At 36.5% G+C, this 23,848-nt stretch overlaps 4 protein-coding genes across 4 annotated transcripts; 2 read left to right on the plus strand and 2 right to left on the minus strand.

Annotated features, from left to right (window-relative positions):
* The first annotated feature begins 8,618 nt into the window (after positions 1 to 8,618).
* LOC141393867 (haloacid dehalogenase-like hydrolase domain-containing protein 2) lies at positions 8,619 to 9,774 on the plus strand. Its single transcript, XM_073967464.1, has 4 exons — positions 8,619 to 8,818; positions 8,884 to 9,180; positions 9,240 to 9,462; positions 9,516 to 9,774. Exons 1-4 carry the CDS (start codon positions 8,622 to 8,624, stop codon positions 9,672 to 9,674), a joined length of 876 nt encoding a protein of 291 aa, XP_073823565.1. The 5' UTR covers positions 8,619 to 8,621; the 3' UTR covers positions 9,675 to 9,774.
* On the minus strand, positions 9,763 to 11,379 carry Tgs1 (Trimethylguanosine synthase 1). Its single transcript, XM_073967450.1, has one exon. It carries the CDS (start codon positions 11,377 to 11,379, stop codon positions 9,883 to 9,885), a length of 1,497 nt encoding a protein of 498 aa, XP_073823551.1. The 3' UTR covers positions 9,763 to 9,882.
* moi (modigliani) lies at positions 9,763 to 12,131 on the minus strand. The gene is made up of 2 exons (XM_073967477.1): positions 11,838 to 12,131; positions 9,763 to 11,768 (listed from the first exon to the last, which is right to left on the minus strand). Exons 1-2 carry the CDS (start codon positions 12,050 to 12,052, stop codon positions 11,420 to 11,422), a joined length of 564 nt encoding a protein of 187 aa, XP_073823578.1. The 5' UTR covers positions 12,053 to 12,131; the 3' UTR covers positions 9,763 to 11,419.
* Positions 12,132 to 16,047: 3,916 nt separating this feature from the next.
* Positions 16,048 to 17,098, plus strand: LOC141393859 (proteasome subunit alpha type-1-like). The gene has a single exon (XM_073967436.1). The coding sequence runs from the start codon at positions 16,182 to 16,184 to the stop codon at positions 16,989 to 16,991; it is 810 nt and encodes a 269-aa protein (XP_073823537.1). The 5' UTR covers positions 16,048 to 16,181; the 3' UTR covers positions 16,992 to 17,098.
* Positions 17,099 to 23,848: the final 6,750 nt, after the last annotated feature.

Consider the following 23,848-nt stretch of genomic DNA (forward strand, 5'->3'; position numbering starts at 1 on the left):
TTAAATTAAAAAAATAAATCATTTGTTTGCATTCAATATTCATAAATCTGATGTTCGGAGAAAATTCTCATTAAAATAAACTGGCAACAATAAATGATAAAAAAGCAAGATTTTGTTAACTCGCCAGCCAGATACAAACAAATGTTACCATTCTTAATTTAATGATGACCAAAGCAAAACTTTTTAATCTTTCTTAATTGGATTAAGTCCTTTTGAAAAGGTGCTTCCATTACCAACAATCGAGTTTGTTGCTGTTACTCAACCACAGTAGAAGCAAACAAAAATATTATCATTTTTGTACAACTGACAACAAGAAAAAAAGGCATGGGAAAAAGGGATATTAAAACTGTTGACCATTACCAACAAACAAAAACTTACCATTGTCCAGTACAGCACACATTCTATGCAGCGTCATCATCAAGTTGCAATCCTCTAACTACTACTACTGGATATTGTTGATATGTATGAATGTGTGTGTTTTCTATTTTGTCAAACGAGCGCTTAATTTTCTCGTTCTGTTCATTTGCTTCCTTTTTCCAATTGAGTAGTCAGAGGAAGGAAGGGAGGGACAATGTGAACACAATTGTTGTAGACGGTGTTTGATTCTTTTGCATGGTTACAGTAGCTGTTAGACTAACTTGCATGTCCATAAGGACATGCATGAATGACCAAAGGTTACTAAGCTCAACAGCTTTTAGATTATGAAATGCATTTAGCCCTTTTGCTAGTGATGATGTTACGGATTTTAATTGTCAATGTTTCTCTTTTCTTTTTATTCAGAGTATATAACCTATGCTGGGAATGGATGCAAAACATTTAAAGAGCTTATAACTTTTCTAGTGCACATCAACATCGTTTTTACGTACTAGTGAAATTTCTTCTAGCTAATCCTTTGGACGGATATCACATAAGGAATCACTTCTGTTGATTTTACCTACAAATTAATGAAATTTTAATTTGTGGGTTCGGTGGGTAGTTAAAAAGTCCTCACGGCCTTTGGTGGCAGGAAGTCCCGGGCACAATTCGTTCTCTGTTGTTGTAATGCGCCCTAAACTAGCTGCATAAATAATGAATCAGGATTCAAGTGATTGGGATTAGCTGGACAGTTAACCAATTGGAGCTTGTCGTGGGGTCCCAATCCACATGCAGGGCATGTATCGTGCTATAATTTCAGACACAGTACGAATTGAGCCGGCGACTGCAATATTCCAAGCGTAGTTGAGCCAAAACTACTCTGGTTTGTCGTGGCAGCTGACGCTCCACAGCTGCGATAGATGGGGGATGTACGAGGAGGACTTTATTCACACACTGTATTTGCTTATGGCCTCAGAAACTGCGTCCGTGCGAATGCTATTCACACCTGCCTGTTGGTCTAGGGGCCTATATTGTTAGACATCCCTCTCTAGAGCATGAATATCCTTCCTGATATGCCTGGGTGTGTCGGGCTTAGGCAGCAGATGATGATTGGGACGGCTGTCACGGTAACACCCGAGAAAGTACTGCAAGGAAAGCAATTCATTGTGTTGCTGTAATCGAAGAATCTTTGCCTCCTCATGTAGATGGTCCCCTGAAGACTTGAGGAGGCACCCTGTTGATGTTCTTAGGGCTGCATTCTGACAAGTTTGAATTTCTTCCCAATGCGTATCAACTGAATTCGGGGACCAATATGGCGCCGCATAGCTTACCACAGACAGATCTTTATCTGCACCCCAAGTGCTGCCGACTAGGAACTAGATGACCTTGTTTCTGCATTTCAGTTTGTCGCAGATAGCTGCGGCATGCGCGGACGACGTGAACTTAGTGTCGAATGCAACCCCTAGAATTTTGGGGCAGTTTGTGTTCGGAATTCTGCTACCATCGACCTCGACATTCAATTCTATACTATGCTGCACCGTCCATGTGGTGAACAGAGTGGCCATAAATTTAGTGGCGGATACCTGCATATTCCTCACGTGGAAAAAGGTGGTAAGATCGGCTAAATAGGAGTTCAGTGTCACACAGATGTCATCAGGGTAGGTACCTGACGCCAGAATCGTACAATCAACCGCATACGTTACGATTCCGATGTCGTCTAGAGGGGGCGGAATACAGGAGAGGTAGAAGTTCAACAGTTCCGGAGATATCACCCCACTTTGGGGAACTCCCTGTTTCACTCTACGGTGTTTGGACTTCTTGTTCCTGAATTCCACGTACGACTAGCGTCGTACGTTTGAGCTCAATGTGCTCAAACAGCGTTGGTGTGCCTGACAGTATCAAAGACTTTTGATAAGTCAAGTGCCACCATCACCGTTCTATCACATGGCCTGTCCTGGTTGAGTCCTCGACAAATATATGTGGAGATGGCATGCAGCGCTATTGTCGTGCTGTGCTGCTTACGGAATCCATGCTGATGATCGGCAACAAGATAGCTATTTCTGACTAAGGCCTCAAGAGGTTTTGTTACACGCGACAAAAGCGAAATCGGCCTGTACGATTCACTTTTGCTAGCATCCTTGCCTGGCTTCCGTAGCGGGGTGGTCCCGTTTTCCATTTTCCAGACTTCGGGAACAATGAGGGTGGCTAGCGACAAGTTGAGAACTTTAATGAGATACTCAACTCCCGGCTCATCCAGCTGCTTCAGAATTACCATGGAGATTTCATCAGGGGCCAACGCTTTGGATGATTTAGCGTTCCTGATGGCATTCGCAACATCATCCATTGTAAATTGTGGTGGTTCATCCTCGGCAGGAAGAGATCTGATGCGACGTAATACCCTTCTCTTCGCCCTGTCACTCCCGGGGTGCTCGACAAGCTGTCGATTAACATGACTTGCGCATCACTTCGGGACAGTCAACGTAACGTCGCCAAACGTAACTGAGCTTCTATCGTCCCTCCTTCCGGTGTTCGAGAGTGACTTAACCGTTGCCCACAATTCACATTAACCGCTTGTTCCACTAATGCTCGCCGACCAGCCTATTAACTTCTAGTATCAGCTCCCTGACTCTGGTGTCACTGGGGTTGACTCGACGAAGCTCATCACGTTCATTTGCTAATCCCGACGCCTCTGCAGGGAAGTTTGGTCTTACTTCGGGTATTCGACCAGCAGGTATATGACGAGCGGCTGCCAGGTAACGTCATTTGTCAGACCCGGTGACACGATGGTTATGCCTGGCGAACTGTGACACTCTCCTCTAATTCTGGCAGGAGCTCCTCATTGACCGAGCAAAACGTAGAGCTATCAATCTGCTCAGCCAGCGCTGTACCCCTCTGATGGTTTTCGAAGGCCGAATGCCACGTCTCATGATGCGCATTAAAGTCCCCCAAGATCAGGCGATAATGACCTTCCAAAAGCATGCTAATGTTAGTTTTGTAATCTGAGATACAGCTAGTTCTCGGCGGATGTTCAGCAAGTCTATCTCGGCTGTTCCATACCTGACTGCTACCCCCATACATTCCTTGTACGGGTCACTAGAGTCAAGCGAGATAGGCCTATGTTGAACAGACTGGTGCGAATGGAAAGCTAGTCCCCCACCTCCACTTCTGGTGCGATCCTTGCTTATTACTTTGTAACCATCAACACGCTGTGAGCAGCATTTGTTGTTGAGCTTGGTTTCCCTCACCGCCGCGACCTTGATCTTCTTCCGATTCATAAATTCTACAACCACTTAGATGCACCTACTCCTGACATCTATTCCATCTCACCGAAGTTTGGATATGGTTGAAGATGCGGTGTGGCAAACCGAGCACAAATATATTGGTCCTGGGTTTCCCTCCGACCCGGCACGGACCAAAAGAATCTGGAGCAGGAATTCCGGGATATTTTGCTCCCAACACAGAAAAACGAAACAAATACAAAAACATGTACACTGAGGTTGCAGCCGCTGGCCGGAACATTAATGGTGGTTTCTGTCTGGTCCAGAACCACGCTGGTATGATCATTGATCATGGAGCCTTCTCCCATGATTTGTAGTTTTGAATACGGCGAAATTTAAACAATGCACTATAGGTAATTTGCAGTTTTTGGGGCAAAAAGTCGATTTTGCAACTTTTAAAAATAATAATTTTTTAGTGAGCATTGAAAAAATAACATGTCAAAATTTATTAATATTAATGACATTTTTAAAAAAAAGAGCCATTGTCGCGGTTTAAATTGCAGTCAAAGTGAGAATATCGAAGAAAAACTAAAAAAATAGAAATTATAAGACCTATTTCAATGTGTTTAAAACCGTGGAAAATAAACCAAATATAAATACGAGGGCGGTTCGGAAACTTCTTAGCCTATCAATGAAAGAGAATAGTTAGATTTCAAAAATATTTTTATTTTTAAATATAATCTCCTGAAACTTCAATACACTTAGTCCAACGCTTTTCTAGCAATTCTATCCCTTGATTAAAATAGTTTTCCTCAAGGTCTTCAAAATAGTGGTTTACAACTGTAATTGCATCTTCATTTGAGGTAAAACGCTTGCCAGCAAGGAATTTTTTAGATTTGGGAACAAGTAAAAGTCACTGGGAGCTAAATCGTACTTTAATTCGTTGATTTTAGCCATTGTTAAAACACTCTTGTGCGCTGGTGCGTTGTCTTGATGAAAAATTATTTTTTTGTGCTGTAAGCCAGGACGTTTTTCTCGAATTTGTACATTTAATTGATCCAAAAGGTTGCAATAGTACTCTGAATTTATTGTTTTACCCTTTTTCATATAGTCAATCAATAAAATACCTTTGAAGTCCCAAAAAACCTTTGCCATAACCTTACCAGCCGATTGAATTGTTTTTGACTTCTTTGGGGCACTTCCTCCAGCTTCAGTCCATTGTTTGGATTGTTCTTTTGTCTGTGGAGTATAGTGGTGGATCCATGTCTCAACAACAGTTATGAAACGACGCTTAAAATCCATTTTATTTCGCTTAAAACGATCCAAACAAGCTTGAGAAATGTTCATTCTTATGCGTTTTTGATCGACTGTTAACAAATGCGGCACCCATCTTGCAGAAAGCTTTTTCATCTGTAGTTCTTCATGCAAAATTAAATGGACTCGATCATTTGAGATGCCCATGATATTAGCAATTTCACGCACTTTTATTCGTCGATCATTTAATACCATATCATGCACTTTGGCTACAATTTCTGTTGTTGTCGCTGTTTTTGGACGTCCACTACGTGGTTCATCTTCAATGCTTGTACCACCACGTTTAAATTCAGGAACCCAATTTTTTACTGTTGCATATGAAAGAGCACTTTCACCTAACACATTCACCATATCATTATGAATTTCTTGTCCCGATAAAACTTTTTTATGTAAATATTTAATGACAGCAAGCATTTCTAATTTTTCCATTGTAAAAAAATTGCGGATGCGTCTTTTTTGAACACCTGTTTCTATATGAAGGAGTTGCCATATCGAAACAAAATTTAACATGTGTTCATAACAGAGATGGGAGTTTCCAAAACATTTAACTTTTTTCTATTTATACCGCGCTTTTTGTGCTAGGCTAAGAAGTTTCCGAACTGCCCTCGTATATGTAAAATGGAATAGATTGACCATTGCAAGTGCAATTTATTTAATACCTGACCAAAAAACACAAAAAGTCGAAAATAAATATTCTATTTTTCGTAAACTCACTTCATATAGAGTTTTACTAGAACACATTACTGAAAGTCTTCTGCATTGGTATTACTGCATTTCAAAACCCGATTTTGCCCGTTTTTTGATATTTATCCGATTTTATGTTACTTCTCAATTAAAATTGTGGACGTTTGGTTTGAGAAAATAAATAACAAATATAAAAACATTATTGTTTACAATTTCATTGCATGATTTTCTATAAACGGTGCGGTAGTAGTAAGCTTTATTTTGTATCTCTTTTACATATTAATCGTTAATACGGTTTAAAGGAGTACTAAACTCGTCTTTATTAACTTATATTTAAAAGAATATCCAAAATTGTAATAGCAATTCGTTTGAAAATCTACCCGCGGGGTCAACATTTTTGTTACTTACTACCGTGATCGTTTTCAACAGTTTTTGTGTATAAGGGGTCGATTTTTTTTTTTTTAATCTTTATTTACTTATAAGGATGATACAATTCATAATGCCCCAACGCCATTTGGCATTTTAGGGGCTAGTTGGCAAATATTTGCAAATATATATGTATGCTCATTAAAAAGGATAGCAACCAACTCCAGTTGCGTTGCCGACAGCAAATTTCCATTTCCGCAATTTTACAATTAAATTAATAGCTGAAGGTTTAAAACAATGATGCTGAATGAATTCGATACAAATTTCTGTCGTTTTGCTCATTTTAATTGTATGATTTTCTTCTCTGGCAACGCAACTACAGTTGAGTTGCAGTCCATAATCGACCCCTAAGAAAACTAATGAAAATTGCATTGGAAGGAATAGCTTTGTTCGTTATATACGTAGTTGCTTATAACCGTTGTTCGTTATATCCGAATTTATCTGTAGAAATAACCGAAAACTAAGGGGTAGTTTACACTATATGTAAATGTCATATGACATGCAATTTTCCATCGTTAAATATTCACTAATATGTGGAATATTGGAGATTTTCCTTACGCCATTTATTCTGTGCGTCCACCCCAACAAAAATATTATAAAATTACGTCTCCACATTGCCTCCGTGGGTAGATATGGAATGTTTTTATTTCGTGTCATATGACATTGATAGATAGTGTAAACTACCTCTAACTAGAACGAAGTAAACATTCTTATATTACTTTACATCAAAGACATAAATACAACAAGATAAGACATTTTTTTGCAATCATTCTTCAGTGAATGTCTTTTGAATTTAACATAATGTTATATTACGATATGGTGATATAACATTTTTTTCTTTTATACATTTTGACATAGAATTATTCTTGAATAGATCCTTGAATGCATAAATTTCGTTTCTGATACCATTACATGAAATGTTCCTCCTTGGTTGCGATTTTGAATAAACTGCAACCTGTTAAGGGTAATGTTTCTATACAAAGTTTCGTAAACATTTTTTTGTTGCATGCATTTTGTCTAGTCTTAGTTGTGTTTATGTCTTTGTTTACATTTACGAAATCTACTCGATTTCAACTTTCAATTCCACTGCTTAAACGTCAAATGAAATCCAATCGATTTCAGATGAGATTTCATTTAAAGGAATTTACAACTGAAATCCACACGTTTTCGTAAATGTACTTTTAAGCGGGTCCAACACACAGCTTATGTGATGTTTAATAGCTCATTTAGACTAGCCATAAATCCTCGACTGGATTTAATAAATCCAGTACAAATCTCATTGCATTTAGATATACATTTTGGAGGATTTAAATGGCAGTCAGCTGATTTTTGTTCATAGCACAATTACCAAGGTAGATGCATCAGCCCATCTGATCGAATTTGAAACGTCAAAAGCATATTTTGTAAAATGAATTCGTCTCAAAAAACATACGCCAAATTACAAATTTATTGTTTAATACTGAAAATGTTAGCACATTATGCTACTAATGCTAACTAAAGAGCAAATAAATAATTATTTTATCGCAGTTTGCCCATCTAAAATAAATAAACGAATTATTTTATTGTTTATACATCATAAATATTAGTCTTGGTTGATTAAAATCAACTTTGTACATCAAAACAAATTTAATTTTTCCGCCTTGTTTACAAATTTTTACATTTTAAATTATTTTTAGTGTAGCAATTCACCGATGCATCTACCTTGTTTCTTGTGCCAGCTTGCAACTTTTTGTATTTTCTAGCAACATGTTGCAAAAAACAGAGTTGTATACGAGGATTTATGCCAGATTTAAAACAAATCCACTCAATAGGAGGATTTATGGAACAAGACGGGAATAGGTGCGCACACCCGATTTTTTTGACATTTTTACCACAGGTAGGTCTCGTTGCCCTGATCACAAAAATATATATATCGTCTAGATGTAGTCCATACTTCCCGAGATATAGGCCATTAAAGTTCCAAATTTTCTTTTAAATTATAATTTTCTTTTGCAATAGCCGGCCTTCGGCCGGGGATTTAAGACTTTCTCCTATGGACAGTAGCAAATCTAGGGAACCGGAACATTTATTTATTTTAAATTATAAATGTTTCTCTAATTAGCCGGCCTTCGGCCGGGGATTTAAGACTTTCTGCTATGGACAGGTACAAGTCTCGGGAACGGGCACAAAATTTTCTTTTAAATTAAATATTTTTCTAAATAGCCGGCCTTCGGCCGGGGTTTTATGACTTTCACCTATGGACAAGTGCAAACCTAGGGAATGGAAACAAAACTTTATTCTATATTATTAATTTTTCTCTAATTAGCCGGCCTTCGGCTACATATTTTTGGAACTTTAAAGGCCTATATCTCGGGAAGTATGGACTACATCTAGACGATATATATATTTTTGTGATCAGGGCAACGAGGCATGCCTGTGGTAAAAATTTCAAAAAAATCGGGCGTGCGCGTGTAAACCCGTCTTAAGCCGGATTTATTTTTGTATGGGAAATCTGGTAGATTTTGGCTGGATTTAGCAAATAAAACCTGATAATGCGCTAAATCCGGCTAATGGTGTCATATCTAAATGGCATATAAGGGTTAATTCAATTGATATTCACAATAATCCACAAAAACATTCACAATAATGTTTATCAAATACCGTGTGGGGAAGCTCTTTGTGAACCCCAAAAAGAACATAATTTACAGTCGTTTTAAAAATATCTGGAGCAAAAAGTACTCATCAGTAGCCGGTATGCCAATTAAAGCAGCTTTAATTGATTTAAGTGGAACTTTGCATGTCGAAGATCAGCCAACACCGGATGCTGTCAATGCGCTTAAAAGGTTACTCAATGACGACAAACATATCGACATTAAATGAAATTTTAACTAAATCTTTGGCCTTTTAGATTACGAGAGTCTGGAATTCTTATAAAATTTGTTACAAACACAACAAAAGAATCGCGACAAACGTTACTGCAACGTTTGTTGGACATTGGTTTTCAATTGGAGAAAGAAGAAATACACAGTTCATTGAGTGCCGCTGTGGATTATGTGAAAAAGGAACAACTGAATCCTTTCTACTTGGTTAGCAAAGATGCTCGTACAGATTTTCCACCAAATGACAGTGATAAACCATTCGATTCGGTGGTAGTTGGATTGGCTCCTGATGAATTTCATTATGAAAATCTGAATAAAGCTTTTAAGTGAGTAACTGAAGATACAATAGTATAACATTTTTACTATTTCCCCGAATTAATTTTAGCATATTGCTGGCCAATAAGAACCACAAATTAATAGCCATACATGAGGGTAAATATTACAAACGAAAAGATGGTCTAGCCTTAGGCCCTGGTTGCTTTGTTAAAGGCCTTGAATATTCTAGTGGTACCAAATCCATCCTGATTGGGAAACCAAATGAATATTTCTTTAAGAGCGCCATCGCTGGAACAGATATTGCCATAGAAGATTGCGTTATGATTGGTGATGTATGCTAGAAGACAATGTGGGCCAACAAAGTTCTAAAAGCTTTTTCTTCCAGGACACAAAAGACGATATTGTAGGTTCCATGAAAGTGGGCCTTAAAGGTATTCAAGTAAAAACAGGAAAATATTTGCCTGATGTAGTTGCCGAACCGCCACCAACAGTTTTGGTAGAAAACTTTTCAGAGGCTGTCAATTGGATTTTGGAAAATAAATGAAAACAGAAAATACCAGTTAAACTACTCCCGATATAAAGTTGCGCGTTCTTTGTTTGTATAGATATGAATATAGATTTAAATAAATTAATTTAAAGAAAGACACATTTGTATTTTATTGGAAATCACTGGTTCAATACTTAGATTTATATAAAAATAACGATATTTTATTTGGTCAAAAGTTTAAAAAACTATATTTGTGTAATATAAACTATGGTTCAGAAGACACTTTTGTTAGTATATCTTCGCCATATAGAGCCGTAATAGCCACTAGACGTGAATCTAAGTAGCTATGCTCAATTTCGCAACGTTTACCAATGCCGGCCAGCTTTATAATTTGTTTCATGTTGGAATTGCGAGGTAAAAACAATGCCACATTAGTTGAAATATGACGGGCAGCTTCAACCAATTCAGAGGCTTTGACTGGTAGCAAATACTTCTCAATATCATAGTCTTTTTTGTTTTTATATTTGGGACCACCCCATGGAGGACTAAGAAAGACAATGTCCGATTTTAACTTACCCGTCGCAGCCAATTGTAGAAAGTCTCCACAAATAAATTCAATTTTATGCGATACATTGTAGATTTTGGCGTTGTGTTTTGCCATTTCCAATTTCAGAGGATCAATATCAATGGCTATTACTCTTTCACATGTTAAAGCAAACTGTATGGCATTTCCGCCACTGCCACAGAAACCATCTACCAGGACACTGGTTTTAAGTCGTTCAGCCAAATGTTTAGCCACCTTTTCCGGTGTCACAGAGAACCAACTTTCACGATCAAGTCGAATGCCTTCATCAAATCGAGAAAATAAACTAAAACGTTTGCGCCAATACTTGAGCATTCCTTTCTCTTCTATAAGGAATGCAGGAACATTTTTCAATTTGCGGTTTTTCTTTTTCTTTTGGGTTTTTTGTGCTGCCTTCCTAATGGCATTGTTTTCAGTAGAATGTAGCGTAGATGTCTCATTGTCCACCTCTTCTTCTTGGAGAGGTGGCAATTTACTTGTTGAAAGTTCCTCCATTTCCGATTCACTGGATGTATTCTCTAAATCTGATTCGGAAAAGAAATCACTGAAATGTAAAGTCTTGTGTAGTTTTTTGGATTTTTTTGATGAATTTTGGGCTCTTCCACCAAATGCTGTTGGTAAGCCCAGAAGTTTTAACTGTTCCAATTCCTCCGGTAAATTGTTATACTCATTCGTTGAGTAAGTGCTATTGTCGTCTTCCTCCTCTTCCTCTTCAATTGCCTCTTCTATAGGTATTATCTGTTCCAAGGAATTTTTTAATTCCATAAAATAGTTATAAAGTATTGTGGTATAGAGTAAATACTGTTCAAAATAAATTTTTTCTCTATGCTGTTCCCATAGCTCATTCCAGCTTTGTGAATATTCTTCTTGTGCTATCTGACTATTAGAGGATACTAGAACGTCGCGGTCCTTGTTTTCTTCTTCTAATTGCAGTTCTATTTTATCAGTATTTTCTTCTCCTTCCTTTATATAATCCTTATACTTTTCATTCCATGTTTCCAAGACAATGTGTTCTCCTTCTTTGGTCCAGTATTTCAACCAATTATCTTGTTGCCACTTATCAAAGTCCTCTTGTATAGAATTTATTAACAAATTATGATCGTCTTTTTCACTAAAAATTTGAGAAAAGCCAAAAAATTGAGGTACTTTTGATTTCGATTCAACAAAGAGTTGTGTCATTGTCTTTCCTTCCTTTTTTGGATGGGTGTCTGTACGTTCGTCACAGAATATTGATTGATTCCAGCATACGCACTTCTAAATTACGAGATATTAATTCGCCAGCGTCATTAATTTGGAAAGCGAACCAAACACTAACTGCAGGCTTATAGTTATTTTTAAAATATTGCAGTAATTGTTCTTGGTCCTCCGGTTTTAAAGGTGATTGCATTCGTTCTACCAATCCCCTAGATGTAAGCAACTCTCTTTCAGGACTTTTGGAATTGGAAAGTAGTATGACTTCACCTAGAACTTCGTAGTACTTGCCATCTTCCAAAGTCGTAGATGCGTATGGTGATGTAGCTGCTGGAATTAGTTGTATTTTTATCGTACCTTCAGGGAGAGCGTATTCCCTGCATGAAATAATAAACAAATTATTATAAAAACAACTTCATACTTATCATCATATCACCATTACTCACTCAGGAATATTGGGAATTTTAACGCTTTCCAAAAAGATATCACTTGTTCCAGAAGACAAGACTTTTCCAATCAACCGACATTTACCATAATGTAGCAAAGAATAGTCATTTATCAACACTAGCTCCTCAATCAGTAGAAATCTGTGATAACTGCAATACTGTGGTAAGTTTTCTACAGGTCCAATATCAGGCAATATGGAAACGTTTAAAGACATTGGACTGTATCCAAGCTCTAGAACAAGTTTTGTGTGTCAAATGCGGTTCTTTTTGTTTACAAGTCCAACTGTCACATGTGGCTAGAACTATTGTGAATATTCACAATGAAAGTTCTTATTGATGGTGGGAAATTTAGTTCACTTAGAAGAGCGCTCTTTTCAATGGAATTGATAAAGATCTCTCAACACGTCAACGTTTTCATACAATCTACTAATTTTTACTATTTTTCCGATAACATAAAGGAAAAAATGTTTCGTAGTAAAAAATAGTAGCCTCTTGCAGGTTCTGGAACAATGGAGGCAATTAAGGAATACGTACATAAGCTGCCTCGCCTGGTTGCCTTGCTTGCTTCTGATACAAGAATAAACAAGTAAAAAAGCATTAAGTTCGGCCGGGCCGAACTTTTCATACCCTCCACCATAAAATATTCTGAACTAAAATGGAATAATTACTTTTCATTCCTGTCCCCAACTTTAAGTGGGTACGTTAAAATGTCAGATAATATTTATGTACATTTATGCTTCATTCGGGAGGCCCTTTTTTATGGTGCCTATATCTAACTATGTATGTTGACAATTTTTGGTGGGCTAGAAATTGGGAGGTACTGTTATATAGAAGTTATAATAAAACATGGACCTATGTTGACAGTTTTTGATGGGAGCCTTTAATGTCAAATAACTCCTAATTCGGTTAAAAAAATTAGCTAGAATCTTCAAAATATCGAAAATCGGTACATAACGTGGGAACTTCAAATGTCATTAACAGCTAGTTCGGAGGTATCTGGGCTATACGAAAATATGAACTTAAATGAACCGTTATATGGGGGCTATACCAAAACGTGGACCTATGTCCACAAGTTTTGTCATATAAGTTTATTGACATTTAAGAACTTTACATCGGTCTGAAAATGTAGCTACAAACGTCAAAACACCGCAAATCGGGGGTACTGTTATATGGGGGCTATACCAAAACGTGGACCTATGTCCACAAGTTTGGTTATATAAGTTTATTGACACTTAAGAACCCTAAGTGTCAAAATATAGCTAAATCGGTCTGAAAATGTAGCTAAAACTGTCAAAATACCGTAAATCGGGGGGTACCGTTATATGGGGGCTATACCGAAACGTGGACCTATGTCCACAAGTTTTGTTATATATGTTTATTGATACTTAAGAACCCTAAATGTCAAATTATAGCCAAATCGGTCTGAAAATGTGGCTGAAAACGTCAAAATACCGTAAATCGGGGGGTACCGTTATGTGGGGGCTATACCAAAACGTGGACCGATATATCCCATCTTCGAACTTGATCTTCCGACGGCTAAAAAAATGGTATTCCCCAATTTTCAGCGAAATCGGTCAACAAATGCGACCTGTATGTTGCGAACGGACGGACGGACGGACATGCATAAATCGACTCAGAAAGTGATTCTATGTATATCCCTAGAAGGAACTATGGGTCTATCTCGCTTCCTTTTGTATGTTACATACAAATGCACTAACACATAATACCCCTTACCACATAGTGGTGTAGGGTATAAAAAGAAATGGGCAACCCAGTTCGAATTTGCTCGGCCTCCTTTATTCTTTTATTTTTATTATGTCAGAAATGAAATAGGAAAGCAAGACAATCAAGGCCTGCGTACATAAGCTGCCTTGCCTGGTTGCCTTGCTTTCCTGCTTTATTTTTGACATAATAAAAATAAAAGAATAAAGAAGGCCGAGGCAATTTCGAACTGGGTTACCCTTTTCTTTTTTATTCTTTTATTAGAAGTAAGCAAGGTAAGCAGGCAAGGCAGCTTATGTACGCAGGCCTTAAGGCTGCCTTGCCTGCTTACCTTTGGTCTGTTCCTTTACTTTTGAAAGTGGTAAAACCGGCAAAAGTAGCAAAAGTTGTAGACTGCTCCCATATGAATTATATGGTGTCTGAAGTAAAGGAACGCTTTTCAAGTAAAAAGTGGTAAAACTTGAAGATTCTTGTATTTGTACCATGCTTCTGATAAAAGAATAAAAAAGAAAAGGGCAACCCAGTTCGAAATTTCCTCGGCCTTCTTTATTCTTTTATTTTTATTATGTCAGAAATGAAGCAGGAAAGCAAGGCAATCAGGTAAGGCAGCTTATGTACGCAGGCCTTTATGTACCTATGCCCTTAGCATTTGGTCTATTCCTTTACTTTTAAAAATGGTAACAGTGACAAAAAATGGTAAAAGTGGTGAACTGCTCTCATATAAATTGTATGCTTTTAAAAGTAAGGGAACACTTTGCGGATAAAAAGATGTAAACACTGGTAACCTCAGGCTCGTAAAGGACCACTACTATTTTCAAAAGTAAATGAACAGACCATATTTAATTAATACGTCGTCTGTTCCTTTACTTTTAAAAATGGTAAAACCGGCAAAGTAGTAAACTGCTCCCATATGAGCTCTGTTCCTTTACGTTCAAGAATCTTCAAGTTTTACCGCTTTTTACTCGAAAAGCGTTCACGTCCAGGTCCAGACTGTGCCCACTACAATTCACGCAACTATCACAACAACAACTCAATTTTGACCGAACATTCGTCAAGCTGTCAAAGTGTTTGTTTACGTCTTAATACAATTTATTCACAATAACACAAACATTTGACAGATTGGAACCACGCCGTTTTAGGTGGCGACCTTATGCTTGTTCCAGGACCTGCAGGTTTCTACATATTTTTACTTCGATAACAAATTTTCCTTTATGTTATCGAAAAACTAGTAGAAATAAGTATATTCTCGCAGTTCAGACCAGACCATGGCACAATAATAAGGTACAGCGCCAAAAACAGCTGATTTTCAGACTAGTTGTCAAAATGCATTATTGTGAATAAAATCTCATACAAAATGTAAACAAACAATTCACAGTAATGCATTATTGTGATCAAATTTGACGTTTGGTATGGTAAATGGCAATGTAACACCTTCTTATTCCACCATGGACCAGACCACTTATCTGGTTACACCTAATGCCTTGTTCATACTAAGGCTAATTCGCTCTATATTCGTTGTTCGAACCCAAATTAGGATATAATTACTTCATTTCCCATACAAAAATTTGAGAACGAACAACATTGTTCAATTTAAATTACTCTCGGAACGACGATAAAATGTGTCCCATCTCTAACAAATGAGAGAATTTATCGAAATAAATTAATTATGACACATGGCAGAACTACCAGGTAGTGGTATCACACCAGCTGATAGAATATGAAAAGTCAAATCCCCTTATAAAAAAATTATTTTTGTTGTAATTTCCCCAACAACACAAAGAAAGTTTTGACTAACATATTCAAAATTTTACGATGCCACTACCTGGGTAATTGTGCCATGTTATGACAGGAAAAATTAAAAATGTATTAAAAATCCAAACATTTTTGGAAAATCTGCAAAATATGAATGAAAAGTAAACGGTTTAACGACTAGTATACATTCAAATCATAGCAAATTTTGTCTTCTCTTTCATTGCAGTTACATTTCTTTTCCATCGTTTCAAATTCGCGTACAAATTTAGAAACAGAAATCAAATGCCTGCCGGAAAATCTGTATACCAAAAAGTTATTTTGGCAGGTCTCTCTCTCGTTAATTTTTAAAATAGAAAATTTGAAAATATACTCAAAACACCAACATTTTGAGAAAAAATAGAAAACATGAATGAAAATAATATAATTTAATATTGAATAGATATCTATAAGAAGGACAAATATTTTTTCAGTTCATATCAATTAATTTTACTTGTCTTTTGGCTGAAACTTTCTTTAAAATCAGTAAACAAAAACAATAAAATATTAATCAGGTTGCTATGAATTGTGTACCATGTCGAATGAACGGGTTAATTCGTGTACGTAATTATGAGAACGAACGACGTGATTCAAATGCTGGTATGAACATGACATTATGCATTTCATCATGTTTGAACTAAAAGGAACAAATTTGAACTAGCTCAGTTGCTGTTTTGTGTGTCCGACTGAACTACACAACCCTATTTCGAACAATTCACAATAGACTGACTTGCAAAAATTTTGTTTGTCATTCCGCATCAGACAAAATCGGCAAATTCATTATTTTATAAAGTTTATAAGTTTGTACATTAGACCCGGAACAAACAATCAACAATGTTTAGGAATCAATACGATAGCGATGTTACCGTTTGGAGTCCCCAGGGACGTCTTCATCAGGTGGAGTATGCAATGGAAGCTGTAAAACTTGGTTCGGCTACTGTTGGTCTTAAGAATAAGGAATACGCTGTATTGGTGGCATTAAGTCGGGCCGCTTCCGAACTTTCATCATGCCAAAGGAAGATCATACCAATTGATGAACATATGGGCATTTCTATATCGGGAATTACTGCCGATGCTCGCGTCTTGAGTCGTCATTTGCGCACAGAGTGTCTCAATTACAAATACTCCTATGATACGACATACCCCATATCCAGATTGATTTCATATCTTGGAAACAAAATGCAAACTTGCACACAACGTTACGATCGCCGTCCATATGGCGTGGGTCTGCTTGTAGCTGGCTATGATGAAATGGGCCCTCACATTTATCAAGTCGTACCATCGGCAAATTTCTTCAATTGCAAAGCCATGTCCATTGGCTCTCGTTCACAGAGTGCTCGTACCTATTTGGAGCGTCACATCAACAGTTTTGCTGACTGTTCAAAGGATGAACTCATCTGTCATGGCATTCAAGCTATACGTGGTTCTTTGCCCAATGAAGATTCTGGCAAGGAAAACAGTTCATTGCTTAATATATCAGTGGCAATTGTTGGCCGCAACCAACCATTCAAAATACTTGATGATGCCGAGACTCTTCATTATTTGGATATGGCTAAGAAGATGGGAACAAGTGTTGTTACTCTAGAAGATGATCCAGAATCAACAGAAAGCGGTGAGCGTCCAGCTGAAACACAGGATCAGTAAAACTATTTCTTAAAATTAATGTGTAATGTAATGTTTTGGTATTGAATTCAAATTTCTTAAAGGTAAACATAATGAAAACATTGAATAAAATTCATTCAATTTCTAAATATGATGTTTCCAAAATGTTATTAATTTGTCTTTGGAATGTGCAAAAAGGTATATTTGATACTAATCTGAAAGTGGGTGCAGAGACGTATTGGCAGTTGTTAACCCTTTTTCCAGTTTACAACGATATCCTGGAAGTGTACACTTTCAGAGTTATGGACCGTAATTATTCAGGAGGAAGCCTTCTAGCTTGATTATACTTGGGCTGAAAGATCGGATTACATGTTCCAAAATCTCTTTAATATGACATATTGATAATCAGCTCGATTGCCAATTGCAATGGAAGGGAAATAAGCCGACATTAAATATTATTTGTCATTTCCAGAACTGCAGAGTCTACTTTTTTTTTTGAAAACATAAAAGAAAAATAACACTGCTACAAAAGTTGACAACATTTTTTTGCAGGGGTTCTGATGCATATATTCAGTTTTGTGGGAGTCCATGGAAGACGAAAATACCTTTGGTTTCTTTGGGTCACTTCGTTTTTTGATTTTATAACAGCAAATGTAGTGAAAAACGGGGCCGTTTGGTGTCTTCTACGCAGCCTAGAGCAATAGGAAAAGCATTATCGCTTGTTCGAAAGACACGATTTTCACCTTTTTGAATCAAAAATAAGCTGTAAAAGTCCGTTGTGGAAAAAAGAAGTTATGTCCGTTTTAAATTGAAAATCCAAGAAACGCCGTTTTTCACTACATTTGCTGTTATAAAATCAAAAAACGAAGTGACCCAAAGAAACCAAAGGTATTTTCGTCTTCCATGGGTTCCCACAATACCGAATTTATGCATCAGAACCCCTGCAAATTTTCACTGTAGCACAGTGTAATTATCGTAGTAAAATTTGTAGATTCTTGCATGGAACAGAGCATATACCGACACAAAAGATTGGTCTATATTTACATTAGGCGATTTCCCTTGCGTTAATAGTCAGTTTGTAGGTGAGAGAAGGTTAGCAAATGCCTCACCCCTCCCTCCATCAAACTGACAATTGCCGCAAGGAAAATTGCCTAATGTAAATAGTCCCAATTTACATTGGGCGAGTTTACTTGCGGCAATTGTCATTTTGTAGGAGAGAGAGGTGAGGCATATGGTAACCCTTTGCCTCTCAGCACCCTCTCTCACCTACAAACTGACAATTGCCGCAAGTAAACTCGCCTAATGTAAATTGGGACATATAGACCAATCTTTTGTGTAGGTATATGCTCTGTTCCATGCAAGAATCTAAAATTTTTTACTTACTACGATAAAAAGTAGTAGAAATTAGTAGATTCTTGCAGTGCTGGAACAGACAATTTTATAGGTTGTGGAACTGATAAAAAATACAGAGTATATTCATATATCGCTCATTTACTCAAAGATTGACACATCTCAAAAAATCTAGTTTCGAGAAAATGCGTTTTAAGTTGGCGATTGAAATTTGACCTTCCAACTTCAAAAGATTACTACATAAAAAATAAAATAGCTACTTGGGCCATAATTTGTAAACAGCTAGCCAGATATCAGTTGTAAATTTCTGTGTAAGATCAAGCATGATTTGAAGTGTTTTAGTGCTTCATAAACTCAAAAAAACTTGTTTGTAGAATTATGCCAAACCCGTAGTAAATGAACTCGATGAGTTTTTGAGATATCGGCATGAAAATTGGACACAAGATAAGGTGGAAGTCTTAGAAAAAATAGATATTGCTAACTCAGAAAATGATTTTTTTGAGTTATGCCACTCTTTGAGTAAATGAGCGATATGTACTTTGATTTCGGTGTAAGTTAGAGATGGACAATCCTATATCGCTACAGACCATAGATAACCATAGGTCTTTAGTGATTGTTACCTCGGAACAGTTGGTTCCCCCCTTAAACAGTCGTTTTTGTACGTCAAATCACTACAAGTAGCGGGATAAGCGCCAACTTTTGGCATCCCTAATTATCCAGTACAAAGCAAAAAACGACCATATAGGTCGTTTATATATAAGTAGTACGTTTATGTATTACCGGATTTAACAAACCCACTGGGTTTCAAATATCATTTCCACTGCCTTTACGTCAAATAAATCCTCATAAAAAAAATTAACCCTGCAAAACCCTATAATATAAACAAAATATAAAACCTAGTACCTATAAATGGATTTAATGCTTTTATGCTCGATAACTTCGCAAGTAAAAAGTATTTGCAAGTTCTTGCAAGTACTTACAACAACTTCTCATTCCTTTTTATTGAACAAGTTTGTTATCAAACAGCATTTTGTAAAAGTATTTCCAAATTTGTGCAAACTTTTGGGTTAATAGGCATACCGACATGATCCAATTAACCCACTTAAAGCCACTTGCCGTTTAAACGCCACCAAAAATGGTTGCAAAAATTTACGTAAAACTCGGGTATTTTCGCATATTTTTACGGCATTTGGTTGTAGTATTGTCTGTTACCTGGCATTCCATGCTTAAAAGGCTTCATTTGTGCCATGCATTTGTAACTTTCGACTTTTGCTAAAAAATTTAAATATGCGATAAAAATTTAATGAAAAATTTTGCATTAGCGGTATTCACTCATTGTGGTAGATTTACAACACTTGTTAATGTACTATATGTACCAGGGTTTTTTACAACGAAGTGTGAATGTCTTTTTTGTGAATATCGTAAACAAATCAAAGTATCTTAACGACGTCATAAGTCTATCTTTTAGATCCAGTTTTATTTCACTTTTTTCATAAAAATTGTTTTTTTCTTGGCCTCCATTCTTTTATTCTTTTTATTTTTCCCATTTTTCTGCCAAAAAAACAAAACTCCGACATAAATAAAACTCACAACAAAGTGACGACACAGCAATCAGCTGTTCTAACCCTTGTAAAAGTACAATGGAATGTTTACAATACTTTTAGGTCGAGTAAATTAACAACCCTGTGGTAAATTACACTTTCATGTATTTTGTTGTTGTGGTATTGTAAACACTTGTAGACCTACAATATTTACAAGATGTACAAGATCTACAATGCCACTTTACCAACATGAGTGAATACCGCTATTTATATAACTTCAGGGATTTGTTAAGAATGCAGCATGGTACAATAATACAGGTAGCATTATCATGCCAGCTGATGGTAACATAATAGCTCTGTTCCTTTACGTTCAAGAATCATCAAGTTTTACCACTTTTTACTCGAAAAGCGTTCCTTTACTTCAGATACAATACAATTCATATGGGAGCGATTTTAAACTTTTACTACTTTTGCCGGTTTTACCATTTTCAGAAGTAAAGGAACAGACCAAATGTGTCAATTGCATTGAATTGATGTCAAATTTTGACATCTTATGTTGCCATTAATTGCCGATGCGGCTACCTGTGTATTTGTACCATGGAATGCAGTAAAAGTATTTTCTCAATCAAAAACCAATGGATTGTCATGTAAGAATACACCCATGATGCAATAAGAAGGTAGCATTTTCAGCCCAGCTGGTGGTAACATAATTGGTCTGTTCCTTTACTTCTGAAAATGGTAAAACCGGCAAAAGTAGTAAATGTTGAAAACTGCTCCCATAAGAATTGTATTGCGTCTGAAGTAAAGGAACGCTTTTCGAGTAAAAAGTGGTAAAACTTGAATATTCTTGAACGTAAAGGAACAGAGCTAATGTGTCAATTGCATTGAATTCTTATTGTATCATGAATACACCCATGGTACAATAATTTGGAAGGTAGGTCAGGTTCGAACAAATTGTGAAAAACAAGGCCTGGGTGTATTTGCTTATTCTGTCAGAATTATCATAACTGAATATGCAACAGGTTGTACTGTTTATTTGATATTTTGGATCATTAACTAAAAACGCGAAAAATGAATGGGATGCTAAGTTTTCTTTACAGAGTCAGCTTCTGTATATGTTCATAAGTTTGTTTCATCACAATGTTGTAATAAATATAAATAATAAATGTTGTAATAACAATTTTCATTTCGACTGAACTTTAATATGTATAAAATATTTTGTCATATTTTTCAAAATCATACACATACATACACAATTTGTGTATACTGATTTAAAAGAATAAGCAAACCAATAGAAAACAAGTGGAAAAAGCGTTAAGTTCGGTCGGGCCGAACTTTTTATACCCTCCACCACAAATTTCACCCATTTCGGTGGATTAATGTGCCCACGACCTTCAAAATACCGAAAATCGGAAGTTACCGTTCTATGGGGCCTATATGATGGCGCGGACCTATACCTACAAATTTCTGGGGGGTAAGTTGTATATCCCCAACGAAGACTAAATACCAAATTTCAGCCATATCGGTGTGATAATGAGGCCAAAACCTTCAAAATACCGAAAATCGGGAGATATCGTCCTATGGGGGGCTATATCAAAACGTGGACCTATATAAACATTTTATGGTAGAAATGTTTCTTAGCCTCTGGAAACACAAAAACAAGATTACAACCGATTCTGTTGTCAAATGGGACGAATACATTCAAAATATATTAAAATGACGCGTACTTTATATGCGGCATTATATGGGGGCTATACCAAAACGTGGACCTATATAAACCAACTTTGGTAGAAATGTTTTTTGGCCTCTGGAGACACAAAATACCAAATTACAACCAATTCGGTGGTAAAATGGGACAAATATCTTAAAAATTCCTTAAAACGACGACGCGTCACGCGTCATTTTGTATGGGGGCTATACGAAAGCGTGGACCTACATAGCCCACTTTCAATACCAAAAGTCCTACGTACAAATAATAGATTTTCCCCAAATTTCATCCACCTACGTCAATCCGTTCGGACGCTAGAGTGATTTCCACAGACGGACAGACAGACGGACGGACATGGCTATATCGATGTAGAATTGCACGCTGATCAAGAATATATATAGTTTGTGGGGTCTACAATTATTATTTCGAGTAGTTACAAACGTAGTGACAAACTTAATATACCCCCATCCTATGGTGGAGGGTATAAAAATTGTAATCAGCTGTTTGCTATGCCCTACCTTGTAATGATTCTACCATGAATACACCTATATTACCTTTTAAAGTTTTCAGTTCTAAACATGGCACAATCATACAGGTACCCGCGACAGCCCAGCTGATGTACTGTCAGCTGTCAAAAAAGTTGTTGTAATTGAAAACACAAAATTAAAAAACAAAAATTTAAAAGAAAAACTGTGAATTTTTGGCGGATTTTTGTTATAATGTGTTTATTAATAACTGCCTAACAAAATTTTGTTGAAAAAATGTGTGAATCGCTTTATTTTAGGAAAACATTTTTGACATTTCACAGTACTGAACTCGTTTTTGTTGTAGTTGTTTGCTGATGCATCTACCTGGTAATTGTGCCATGGTTCTAAAAGAAGGCCCTATTGCAGGAAAACTATTCGTTTTAGAGAAAAAAGTTTTTTTTTTTTTTTGAGAAAAGCTTAGAAAGTCTCAGAACCTGCAAGAAGCTACTATTTTTTACTACGATAGCATTTTTCCCTTTATGTTATCGGAAAAATTTTTAAAAATTAGTAGATTCTTGCAGTTCTGGAACAGACCAATAATTTTCATAAGAAATTATAGCTTTGTTCCCGTACTTTTTAATAGTAAAACTCGTAAAAGAGAGAAAGAGAGAAAAATTGTTGTCACACAAAAGTTTTTTCAAAAAGTTCGGGAACGCAAAAATGGAAAAAAAACGTCAAAAAAGCTGGAACAAATGTCAAAGTCAGCGCATCAGCCAGTCAGACGCCGGCATCCATGTTACTATTTTTTACACGCTCAAATTTGTCGAGTAAAAAGTTTTTAAAGAGAACGTCATTCAGCGCCATTTTTGTTTAAAGAGAAGTGAACATTTTACAACTTTTTTGTGTACGGGAACGGGTTTTGGGGTAAAATGTGTAAAAGTCGTAAAAATTGTAAAAACTTTTTAGTTCTGGAACAAAGCTTTTAATTTTTCTCACCAAAGAATTCTTGGCGCTAAGTGGGTTAATAAAGTGAAACAGAAACTACAACAACGAGACTACTTTGGTTGAAAATTCCTCAATCTGTCAACATTTTTGTTTACGTTTTCATATGATTAATTCACAATAACAATAAATTGATAGACGTAAACTCTAAAACACCTGTTTTAAGCGCAGGTGTAAAGGGCGTGTAACCCGGCAAAAAGCTCTAACGCACACGGCGTGTTAAGGCCTGCGTACATAAGCTGCTTTGCCCGGTTGCCTTGCTTTCCTGCTTCATTTTTGACATAATAAAAATAAAAGAATAAAGGAGGCCGAGCAAATTTCGAATTGGGTTGCCCTTTTCTTTTTTATTCTTTTATCAGAAGCAAGCAAGGCAAGCAGGCGAGGCAGCTTATGTACGTAGGCCTTTAGTCGCTTGTAGCCTGTTTATATAGTAGCGCTTTGCCGGGTTAGCCTTGTTTATGAGGATTTATTTGGCGTATATGCAATGGAATTGATATTTGAAACCCAGTGGGTTGCTTTATACAACTGTCAAAATCTTCAACATTTGCTCTGTTCCAGGACGGCAAGAAGCTATAATTTTTTACTACAATAACATTTATTCCTTTATCTTATCGAAAAAAATATCGTAAAATTTAGTACATTCTTGCAGTTCTGGAACAGACCAATTAGTAAAAATTATTACTAATCACGTAAAAAGACACACCTATTGCGTAAACGAACTCTCCTAATATATAGGGTGTCATAATCGAAAGTCGGCCATGAAAAGTCGACATTTCGATTTTCCCTTCAACCAAAAGTCGATTAGAATTCTCAAACCAAAAAATCGATTAA

Source organism: Musca autumnalis, unplaced genomic scaffold (genome assembly GCF_047663935.1).
Source record: "Musca autumnalis isolate F117 unplaced genomic scaffold, ASM4766393v1 scaffold_1, whole genome shotgun sequence".
In the NCBI taxonomy this organism is placed as follows: Eukaryota; Metazoa; Arthropoda; class Insecta; order Diptera; family Muscidae; genus Musca; species Musca autumnalis.

Bases quoted from the DNA above. Each gene is read 5' to 3' on its own strand.
- LOC141393867 (XM_073967464.1), top strand. From the start codon at position 8,622: ATGTTTATCAAATACCGTGTGGGGAAGCTCTTTGTGAACCCCAAAAAG. The intron at 9,181-9,239 runs GTGAGTAACTGA...AATTAATTTTAG, and splicing joins AATCTGAATAAAGCTTTTAA to CATATTGCTGGCCAATAAGA. The intron at 9,463-9,515 runs GTATGCTAGAAG...TTTTTCTTCCAG, and splicing joins ATTGCGTTATGATTGGTGAT to GACACAAAAGACGATATTGT.
- Tgs1 (XM_073967450.1), bottom strand. From the start codon at position 11,379: ATGACACAACTCTTTGTTGAATCGAAATCAAAAGTACCTCAATTTTTT.
- moi (XM_073967477.1), bottom strand. From the start codon at position 12,052: ATGTCTTTAAACGTTTCCATATTGCCTGATATTGGACCTGTAGAAAAC. The intron at 11,769-11,837 runs GTGAGTAATGGT...TATTTCATGCAG, and splicing joins AAAATTCCCAATATTCCTGA to GGAATACGCTCTCCCTGAAG.
- LOC141393859 (XM_073967436.1), top strand. From the start codon at position 16,182: ATGTTTAGGAATCAATACGATAGCGATGTTACCGTTTGGAGTCCCCAG.